The 12018-nt window shown below is 40.8% G+C and overlaps 1 protein-coding gene across 1 annotated transcript; it reads left to right on the top strand.

The window, feature by feature from the left end:
• Nucleotides 1–1018: 1018 nt before the first annotated feature.
• SCRT2 (scratch family transcriptional repressor 2) lies at nt 1019–11729 on the top strand. The gene is made up of 2 exons (XM_075176583.1): nt 1019–1289; nt 9601–11729. Exons 1-2 carry the CDS (start codon nt 1148–1150, stop codon nt 10305–10307), a joined length of 849 nt encoding a protein of 282 aa, XP_075032684.1. The 5' UTR covers nt 1019–1147; the 3' UTR covers nt 10308–11729.
• Nucleotides 11730–12018: the final 289 nt, after the last annotated feature.

The raw sequence follows: 12018 nt of genomic DNA, 5'->3' as shown, positions 1-12018 counted from the left end.
AAATCATCTCATAGAGAGAAAAACAAATTAGCTGCATAAGTCTATAATCTGCCAATCAAGCATTATAATAGATAGATAGATAGATAGATAGATAGATAGATAGATAGATAGATAGATAGATAGATCTGTGTGTGGGAGATGTTACATTGTCTGCTGTCTGTGGTATGATAGACAGGACCAGACCTAAGTTGCCAGCTATACACTTCTCCTCTTTGTATAATATAGAGATGGAGAAGCTCTCTCCTTTTGTTGTAGAATTGCAAGGGTCACTGTTTATTGCCCACCTTGGTGGATGTGGGATATTAAGATGCTCCCTCCCCCTCCCCCTCCACCATATGGACTTTCCCTGTATGATTCACAGGCTGTTAAAACACACTGGTTGCATCAAGACAAAGGAATCAGAGTTCATCTACACACTGACAGTCTTCCTGATCTTATTCTTTAGTGCTTGTCTTTCCTTCTCACCTCTCCATGTATTGTAGTTCTGCTTGCTGATCTTTAGCAAGAATGCAGAAATAAGACAAAAATGCAATTGCTAAGGTTAAGTAACACAATAACAACATCACTTCACATCCTATTATCCACTCTCTAAGAGCCTCTTGCAGCCTATAAGAACTCTCAGCTGCAGAGGATTTATCACAGGGCATTGTTCATGCGCTGAAAGTTTCCCAGTGATCTCTACATGCAGGACATACCACAACTAAGTTGCAGGGTGCAAGCATGTACTGTAGTTAGATAAAAATAGCTCTCCCTTTTCTCCATGCTGCACTGCATTACTTGTTTCCTCTGCATTGTCTATAAGTAAGTAGGCAAGAGGCAGTCTCTTTCTCTATGTCTGCACAGCCGGTTCACTGGTAATGTGATGATTGTCCTGGGGGACATTTGATGGATTAGGGAGCTAAACAGCTCCATTGCAAAGCACCACCTGATCTCAGGCCTGCGTCCCATATAAAGACAGCATGAGTGCTGAGCTCAGCTATTGCTGCCAGATTCCCCCCTCCCTCCTTTCCAGCTCCCTTCATCTCCTTTCTCTCACTCTCTCCGCACACTGCAGAAAGTCGGAGCTGTCCAGTGCTGAATGTGAGGCACAGTCCCTTTCTCTTTAAAGACTGTCGCTAAACAAAAGGAGCCCCTTGTAGAGCTCACCATGCCACGCTCTTTCCTGGTGAAGAAGATAAAACTAGATGACTTCTCAACATCAAATTACCACCACTTTAAAGATCCCTGTGTCCTGGGGAAGTCGCTCACCAGCACTGTGGGAAGCTTGGGGGTCCCTGTTGCTGAAAACGGTAAGTTGGCACCATAGGTACAAATGGTAGCTGTTTTAGGCAAACATTTGTATTGTTTTAGGGAATAACATGATACAGACCTCATTTACTACAGGATCACATTACTACAGTAATGTCAAGCACATGCTTTGGAAAGACTAGAAATTATTTTTATTAAACTCTCCATATTTTGCATTGGTCTTAAAGTGTTTGTTCCTGGACTCAGGTGTAAGAGTTGGCTGTTATGTATATATGGGACAGGCTGCTGAAACCAAACCATTGTGTACTGATGACTTGTGGAATATGTTGCTGCTAGGGCCAGGAGGTTTCATCTATTAACCCTAAAGTGTGGGTTTATCCCAGCCCTCACCAGGCAGCCCTGGGATTTTAACTTAGATGAGACACACAGCAGAGCAGAAGAAAATCCAGTCATGTGACACAATAATAAACACTACAACATATTGTACACAATGTAATTAACAGTAAAACTATGCAAAAGTTCACAAGCAAGCTTGGTGTATAATAGCCAATGTCAACACAACACAGGTGATTTGTGAGATCACTGCTCTACAAGGTGCCTAGCTACACAGTAGTGTCACATTGTACCGCTATCACCTGTGGAATAAGCTACATTATCCATGTTTTTGCTTCAATTTGTGGTACTTTGCTTCTGTGAGAACAAGGTATTAATTCCTGTACTATCAGGCCCTTGATGTCTGTTAGAGGAGTGAATGCCAGAGCTTTACAGAGGGGAGGACATAAAGGATGGGGGGAGGGGATCTAAGCCTTCTCCGGGGACATCATTGTTCATGCGGCAGCCAAAAGACTCTCTCTAAAGCCTTTTAAGAGGCACCATCCTGAGACAAGCAGATCTGCTTGGAAGGAAGAAATTAAAAGATCTGCCTTTACTGAAATTACCATTCATTTTTGCTTCTTTTTTTTTTCAGTATATACTGTATTGGGATCATTAAGAGAGGCTGGGCCCATTGTGTACACTTTACAGAATACCATTGTCCTCCTACTCCAGAGATTTTACTTGCAGTCCCAGGGCAGGAAATTAGCAAGCTAAGCACATCTTGCTCTAAGACTAGAATCTAAAACACAATTCTTTCTGAGCTGCAGTCAGAACTGATGTCTCTTTAGTAAAGCAAGACAACCTCACACTAACACGCTCTGGGAAAAGGCAGACACAGTAACCACCTCTACCCTATGCATTACAAAACAATCTGCTTACAATCAGTTTTGGGCAACCTGTGGCCTTACGCTGCTAGGCAACTACAAGTCCCAGCATGCCCTGCTGGAAAGCTGAAAGGGTATAGGTTGTCTGGCTCAAAGTTACAGTGGTAGCAGGAAAAGAGTCTCATAGCTGAGGTCATGTTTTTTGGGATCCTGTCAACAAATGAACCAAAGATTACACTCAAAATTCAACTCGTTTGAAAGCATTAAACAGAAATACAAAGTTAGAACTTTTATAAAATTAATGTTTAACGATCACCCTCATGAATAAAACATTGCAAATATCATGAATGAATGAGGTTGGCCAAATTTATCAAGATAAATACAAAACCACAGTACAGGCATTTAACTGAGCAAACTATCAGGAGCATTCACTGAGTGCACTGACACCCCATAACAATGTTTGAGATTTATATGACTTTGTAACCTGAGAGAAAAGGTGCCGTCATTTATATTTTTCCACAATTTTAGGCAATGAAAGTATGAAACCTGGAAAACAGCACACACACACACACACACACACACACACACACACACACACACACACACACACGAATAGCAGAGAACATCAGCATAGAACCCTGCAGAACTAAGCCTCGCAGTCCACATAAAGTCAACAAAACTTATATTAAAGCACATAACACATAATAGGTTTTCTCAGAAACTCCTGTTTTCCCAGTTTCTATTTGCGGGTCACAGATCTTGTACTGACATGAATCTGAAGTGTTATGTGCTAGTACAGCCTTTGTGACTAATGCTGTTAGGGGTATATTTGCTTCAAAAAAGCAACTTTCACAATTTATTAGGAAAATTATATTCTTATATGGCTTCATATGAATTTAGAGGCTATACAGCTATGACAGTGGTCCCAGGACTTGTAGCATTTAATCAAATTGTTACAAGATGTACCCCTAACATTATTATTGTTTCTGCTACTGCTACAACAGTCAGTGGCGTGAACTAGCAAATAGATATTTTACAAGACCCCAATCTAAGTTCAAACAGGTGCCAAGAGAACCTCCGAGTAGAGATTAATGATGCAGTAACAAAGATAGGAGAGCAGGAAGGAAGGTGTTGTGCCTCAAAGTCATGTTCTTGAAAATAACCTTGCTGTGTGCTTTGAGAGGTGTGAAATATTGCTGAGGAAAGCTTTTTGTACCTGGACCATGTGACTGCACATTCTGCAAACAAGGATGCAGGAACCTGACTGTTATATGAGGAAAAATACCATGTTGTGAGGAGAGATGGATAGTCTGTGGAAGCATTGTCCCATATTACAGCAGTCATGTATTTCTCAATCTTTACAGCATTGCTCACAAAAACAGTGTCATTTGCAGTTTTCAAGCCTAAGGCAGCGTATGCAATTGAGCAACAAGCTGCATATTATCCTGGAGGATATACAGTGGCACAGGGCATTATCAAGCTGTATATGGTATTATAAAACAGTATACCACTACAAGCTATGAAAATGAACACATCTGTGACATCATATGGCATGGGTCCATTAATAGAGATGGATAGCTGTTGCATCAGTTAGCAGTCCATAAACCCATCACTTGATAATATATAAAAGCAGTGTAGTACAGGTGGGAGAACCTTCACCCAGAAGAAATTTGGCGAAATAGTGACAAGAGATTTGTGTACTTTTGCACCATACTGCATGCAGTAAGAATACAGCAGCACACACTACCATTGTTGGTGCAGATATCTGCATCCAATCCTTAAAGTCTATAAATCTTGTAATACCCAAACGAATTACAGCTTTTCTTGTTAAAAGTATCCTTCAGGAAACTAGGCTTAAGCTTAGTCCTGTTCACACAATCCACAAACAAGATTGAGCAAGCAAGTTTAACATTCAGGGATGGTAATTTCCTAATGAGACCACAGACAATGAGCTGCTAGATTTACCTTAGTTTGTATACATGAAATCAGCATGAGCCAAGATTTGTTCACTGGAGATTGGTTCACTTATCTGCAATCCTTATCTATTATGGCTGGGGCAGCAGATCTGGGAAGAGTAAAATCCTCTCAAACCCACAGTGCTGCAAGCAAAGATTGTCTGTCCACGTGCTTCCTAGTGTCACCTTGGTGCCATGAATTGAACATCGCTCCCTGACTACTAAACCACATGTTCTAAGGCTGCTGAGGATGGGCAGCAACCCTGCTTATGACACATCTGTGGGCAACAGTATGCACACAGATAGGATGAAAGCCATTATTAATGGTAGAAAGTGACGTTTGGACATTGTAGAGGAGTCATTGAGTTTGCTATGTAGGAATAGGTTTATCTTAGTTAATATTATAAAGCAATCACAAGATCTGGCAAGTGACGTATTTATCAATACATTCACATTGAAATGCTAGGACGACAGGCAGCGCCAGAATTATATCTACGTAGAAGATGTGCTGGAACAATGAGAGAAAACTAAGTGAACAGCACATTTGAAATGCCTGACCCCAGCTAATGCTTGCATTAAATGGAGTATTGACTACACGCTAATGGTTTAAGAGATGCAAGAAGCTAAAGGGTCACATTGTCCAGTGCTGAAATACTCCACTGTAGAGGAGAATATACCTCTGCTGCATTGTCCCCTGGCTGCAAACTATGAATGGGAAGAGGATGACAACCAGGGAACTTGGCATCTAAAATGTGGGTCGTAGCAATTTAAGGGGCCATACAAAGAAAACAAATGGTGATCTGCATCTCAACAGAGATCATCATTTTCTGCTGCTCTTGAGACGGGCTCATCTTGCAGATCAATAGATCACTCTTATCGACAAAACAGTTCAGTAAATAATGTCACAGCTGGGAAGTAGAAGGGAACAAGTGTCCTAGAAGTGCCGCTGAGAAAGAATGTTACTTTACTAGATACAACTGGAGCAGCTAACACTTATTATAACAGTACATGTACAGTATACTTACTCTGTGTTTCTTCTATGCATGGATTGGGCATTAGGAATACTTTACCCTGTACAACAAGTACTGAAAGCAAAGTGACCAGTGATAAAAAATACTATATCCTTACTTCAGTATAGGGCTTTGGGTCACACTAAGAAATACTTTTTATTTATTTTATATGCTCATGGTGAATGAAACTGGGGAATATGGTATATGGCAAAACCAGGGCATGGCAATGATGCGACCTGTAGAGGGCCCACAACTTGTGCAGTTCCCTTACACCTTATACCACTATATACTGCTTTCTGCTACGCTACATTGTCCTGTGTCGTCCTGTGCCGTTATATACCATTACATGCCTTGTTATGTAGTGACCATAGGTCAGGATATCTTGTAGCAAGTTGAAAGAGTTGCAGAAGGAAAGTCTTACAATAGTAAATATGGGGACACACAACTGTGGATCATACAGGTTCATTATTATGTTACATTGTGCAGTAGGGTATTCGGTCACTACGAGAATATCTGAATATTATAGCAGGATAATGAGTTTTGTTAAAAAATAAAAGATTATGTAAGAATCATGATGAATTACTAAATGAATAAACAGTAAGATACCCATATCATCGGCTGGGTGACAGTTAATCTATGGGGGAATGTTATCACATTTGGCACATTCACAACCATATTATTAATATAGTTGTTTACAATCAGGAGGACACGTTACTTTTAAACTATAAGTTTTAAGTTCCTGTAATGTGTTGAGTCTGATTCCATGCCCTAATACTTCACCATGACATCACCAGAAAGCAGTGACATCAGGGGAGGGCTGGCAAATTTTAGCCTTGGAGGAAAGACTCGACTCAGCAGCCTATTAGGAACATTTTAAAGGAAATAAAATACAGGTGGCACAGTGACCCATCCCAAGGTAGCCTACTATGGGACCGGCCCAGGGGGCAAATGCCCCCCTAACCCCCAGTCCAGCCTGCCCGAGTGACATCATACTTAGGGCAGGGGCAGATCTAGACTTTATGTTTAGGGGGGGCGATTTTGCATAATCACGCCCCCTCCTTTGCTCTGATTGGCTGGCCTGCGTTAACCCCGCCTTCCGCCCGCGATTGGCCCCGCCCCTCCCGTTGTGGACGCCGGCTGGGACCACTCTGATTGGCTGGCCCACATTTAGCCCCGCTCGCGCTTAGCCCCACCCCTCCCATTTTAATCGGCGGCTGGGACCTAGCTTTTTGCTGCTAGGGGGGGGCGAATGCCCCAATCGACCCCCCCTGGATCCGCCACTGACTTAGGGGCACAACAATATGGAGTACAATGATGTAAGGGGGGTCCAGCAATGCTGAGATGCTCCGCCCCCTCTGAGGCCTCTGCTCCCCTGGCCCTGTCCTGCTATCAAGAGAGCAGAGTGGAAACCTCCCCTGAATGATGCATGCGCTGGAGCACGTATGCTCAAAATAGGCACATTAAGAGCAGAGAGGCAAAAACGACACTGCCTGGCCCCTACCCTAATTTTCCTATAGGACAATGCACTGTTCTGCCCCTGATCATACTCCTCCTTTCAACTAATGCTTGGCATCTCATGAGCTTGGTGGAAATACTTCAAAATATTGGTGACATTGCTCAGAACAGACTGGGAATATTATTATTTGTAGTGTATAGTAATGTTTCATGAGGAAACACAGTTCTGTATACAATGCTTTAATTTTAAAGGTATTTTTAGGTCTTAACAAATAAAGGTCATATGACATAAATAATCTAGTTCAACAAATATACTGTCGTTTCCACAGTATCAACATGAATATAGAGGAAATGTTTAATCCTACTGTCACAGTCAATTGATACCTCATATTTTTTTTGCACCTGACACTTCTAAAATCTGAGTTCCAAAGAAGAGATGTATAAAAGAAATGACATAGAAGTCTTGTGTTTTGATCACAGGAAATGATCAAGACTCCGGTATAAATAAATAATTAAATAGGCTATACATACTTATGAAGCTTTAGATATTTGAAACTTTATGTCCTCTTTCCAGTAGTACAGGTTAAACAATATCTAATTTCCTGCCTCGTCCCTCTGTGATGTCACTACTTTCTAGTGAATGGATAGACTCCAAGATGGTCCAGCCCACAAAATGTCTGTCTGTTTTGTGTGCAGGCAACACATACCTTCTTTAGGGTAATGGCAATATTCACTCCTGTGGTTAAATACAGGAAATATATAAAAATAAACAAACTAATATAAAGACTAATACATATGTTTACCAAGAACTCTTTTAAGTAGTAATTGGACTATAAGCTTTTGACTGCCTACATTTATACAAACATTGTTTACATTTATACATTACATGTTCTAGTTGTGTGTAGAGCAAAATGAGCCCATTGTCTCAATTCTCCTGGCAGTTCAGCAAAGTTATAAATGTAATATCCTCATCATATAACACTAAACATGATGCCAGCATTAAGTGGACCCACTTAAATAGTAAATTGTTATCAAAGCTTTGTGAGGAACGTATAGTGCTCCCATATTTACATGAAAAACTGACTTCTCTTCCTGTCACCACTATGAATGTGTCACATTTCCACTTGGGAAGTCCAGCTCCACCTATCTTATGCCTGGTACTTAATCATATTTGCTAACATTCATTTTGTCCCCTCCGGAACTGCAACTGTGGAAGGGAGCATTGTGTTGTGTGGGGGAGGGGCAATATTCATGATAAACTGCGTTATGGAGGCCCCCAGCTTGCCCACTTCATTGGGAAGTGGACTGGCTGTGGGAGAATGGCCTGTTCTCCCAACTCCAGGACACCTACCGAAATTTCAAGAGTGTCCCAGAAATTCAGTAATTATGTACTTAATGCAATTATCTTGCCTTGTTTGTACAGATGAAATGTTGCAATTGAGCAAATATTTGTAAAAAAAGCATAAAGCCAACCACATTTTACAGACCAAATCTGAATATGGTACAATAGTAAAAAAAAGGGAGTATATTAAGGGGGTCAGGTTGAGTTGGATGCAAATTGCATTTTCAGCATTTAATACACTTTTTTTACTTACTAGTTCAAGAATTAGTGCTTTGTGCTCATGCTCAGAAGTATAAAAGCATATTATTCGCCAAAAAACGCAATTTGCGTCCAACTCAACATGAGTTAATATGGTGCATCATATGAACACATTTTTACATCAATTTCCTGACATACTGTGGTGCACAATTACATTATTGGTTTAGTATTAGTGGTTTGTTTTTGTCTTTAATCAACAATATCAATATTTACCATATTAGAACGAGTGCTCAGGTCATCAGAAAACTAAATGGAGTAACTGGCTCAAATGGTGAGGGCTATTTACTAACATCGCTGAAAGGTGCATTATTCCTAACAACTAATCAGACATTTGCTTACATTACATTGCACTAAACAGATGATAGCTTATTGGTGCAGATTTGCACTTGTGAGTAGTGTTGGTCAATAATCTACTACATTCCTGATTGTATTTGTAACCCAAATCATACTCTTTTCATAATGTAATGTAGCGGTATAAGTAAAGAAAACTTAGGGCTAGATTTACTACGCTGCGTGTTTGAAAAAGTGGGGATGTTGCCTATAGCAACCAATCAGATTCTGGCTATCATTTTGTAGAAGGTACTAAATAAATGAAAGCTAGAATCTGATTGGTTGCTATAGGCAACATCCCCACTTTTTTTTAAACCCGCAGCTTAGTAAATCTAGCCCTTAGTCTCCTTTCTCATCACCCATCAGCAGATTTTCTGCTATTTACTGATATAATCAATAAAGTTACGGCAGTTATTTGTTGCGGTTACTAAGCTGGAGTGTGCACAACAAAAACTCAAAATGTAAGATTCCACTTTGGAATGCACCTTATGCGTTCCAAAGTGGAATGCAAAGGGTGGAACACAAAGTATCTCTTGTGGCATCCTGACAGAGTGTTAATGTGCTTCCCTATTGGAATAAAGCATGAGCAGTAGAAGTGCGAGGGTCCAGCCATAGAGAATGCTGGGATGTTCTTAATATGTTGAAAAGGGGCAGCCAGTAAAACAAATGCATGGACAGCTGCTAGGCAAGTGATGTTTCTACATTTATGTTCCTTTAAGTTAGAACTTTTTATTATTTTTATACACTGTAAAAAAATGTAAACTAAAACACTATTATCTTCTTATATTCTGTCCTTGTCACAGGCTATGTACCGCATTGTATTACATCTTCTGAATTCCAAGATGGAAAGAAAAAAAAAATCAGGAAAAACTGTCCATCACCTGAAGTGGACTACACACCAATACATGATGATTACAGTGAGCCTGACAGCCCACAGTCTAGCCTCTCTGCTGGGTATTTCAGCGGGGAAGCCGCCGTCACAGACAGCTACTCAATAGACGCTTTCTTCATCACAGATGGACGTTCCCGAAGAGGCAGTGAAAGTCGCGGGAACCAGCGTCACACATGCAGCGAGTGTGGGAAAACCTACGCCACCTCCTCCAACCTTAGTCGGCACAAGCAAACTCATCGCAGCCTGGACAGTAAGATGGCAAGGAAATGCCCCACCTGTGGCAAAACATACGTGTCTATGCCAGCATTGGCCATGCATCTCCTCACCCACAACCTGAAACATAAGTGCAATGTATGTGGAAAGGCCTTCAGCCGTCCATGGCTTCTACAAGGCCACATGCGCTCCCATACCGGTGAGAAGCCCTTCGGTTGTGCCCACTGTGGCAAGGCCTTTGCCGATCGTTCCAACCTCCGTGCACACATGCAGACACACTCTGCCTTTAAACACTACAAGTGCAAACGGTGTGAGAAAACATTTGCTCTCAAATCATATCTCAACAAGCATTATGAGTCAGCTTGTTTCAAGGGCTCAGAGCACGAGTGTGCCATAGAAAGCTAAAGCCATGTGCATAGAGAAAAACTGTACACGAGGAAACAAGGCACAAAGCATTGTGCCTTCCTGCCCTCTTTGATGGCACAAGGCACCAGAAACTGAAAAATCAGGGTACTTGGCATAAAATAGTATTATACTCAGTTGCACTTCACCAGTCTATGAGAGCACCATCTTTTAAATTCCACAGCGTTGTTACTTTCTAAAAAATATTATTTGTCAACAATATTTATTTTAAACCGTGCAATATGAATTTTACATTGGATACTTCTGACTTCTCTCGTTTTCTTCAAAACAAAACAAAAAAAATAATCACCTCTACTCTAGCTCTTAATGAACTTTTATGTGCAAAGCCAAGCTTTCTGGGGATAAAACACATGAAATGTGACGTGTCATTGGTAGAAAAGGGAACTCAGCTTGAACAGAGGGGCTCTTCAACACAGACTCAGGTGCCATGTCTCTGTCCTGCATCAGTTATTGTATTTTAATTCTATGGCTTCGCTGCTGATTAAGCAGTGGTTTATTTTGTGCCATGCTTCTCCCAAGTCTATGTACAATGCAGAAAAGAAACAGAGACCGGTCATTTATGCAGCACAATAGATTTCATGCTGACTAAGCAGAAAACACGTGAATGTCCCCAAAAATTATTTTTCCATGCGCCAATCTGCCTGTAGCAGTAGGGTTTGCAGTCTTGTTTTAATATTTGGAAGCACATACGTACATTTACAAAACTGTGGCAAAAAAACTGTGCCAACACATTATCAGAGGGCCAATGAGAAAACGGCACCCTACTTTAATTAAAACTTATTGCAATTTCCCAGGAAACAGTATTACCTCTAGTGTTTTCTAAGGCAATGAGGATATGCACTATATTCATGACTGATACATGTATTTATTACCCACCTGGCATTGTCACAAAACAATATGACTACTATTATTTATTAACCTCTGCATCATGGAGATACATTTCTTTTAAATTTGCCCCTCCCCCTTTACGGGACAGGAAACCATGAGATTTATAGCAATTGATATTATGAACTGCTTATTTATGTGTTGTAATTTATACAATTTGTTATATATTATATTTATTTGCCAGTTACTTTTTTATTAACGCTATGATTTTTGTGAATGGAAATGAATGGACAGGATGTAGATTAATGCAGAAAAGGGTGCCAGTGTTTACAGGCACGTGTTACAGCAGATGTCCACAACAGACATTTTCTGTCATATTTCAGTGCGTTGAACAGTCTTCCTCCTCAGTTCTGCTACAGCCAGAGATAACATATGCGTCTTCAGGCCCACATTTCTGTTCACTCTTCCAGGAGATCCTGGGCAATATTGGAAAAGCCTATGCAATTTTCTCATTGACTTTTTACCTCACAACAACTCAGAGGAAGCCCGTATACCACGCCACAGATAGCTGAAGCACTTTTGTCACTTTGTGACTGTTGACTGCTCGTGGGCGAAGCCATGGATCCTGAATTCCATTTTATTAATTGCGCTCCAGGGCGCACCTACCTGTGCGGCATGCTTACAGATGACACCTATGACAGGAACCTGGGTTGAAGTCAATCAGTGATCACGAACAGATAATAGAGACAAAAAAAAAGTGTCACGCATGATCAAACTGAGGCAGATGTTCTCTGTGAAAGTGTGCAAAAAAATAGGGATTTACTGAAGTTTACAAAGTTATGTGTGAAAACGTGACGAAACGAGCCTT

The sequence above is a fragment of the Mixophyes fleayi genome, chromosome 6 (genome assembly GCF_038048845.1).
Source record: "Mixophyes fleayi isolate aMixFle1 chromosome 6, aMixFle1.hap1, whole genome shotgun sequence".
NCBI lineage: Eukaryota > Metazoa > Chordata > Amphibia > Anura > Limnodynastidae > Mixophyes > Mixophyes fleayi.
This window is presented reverse-complemented; position numbering and strand designations above follow the sequence as displayed.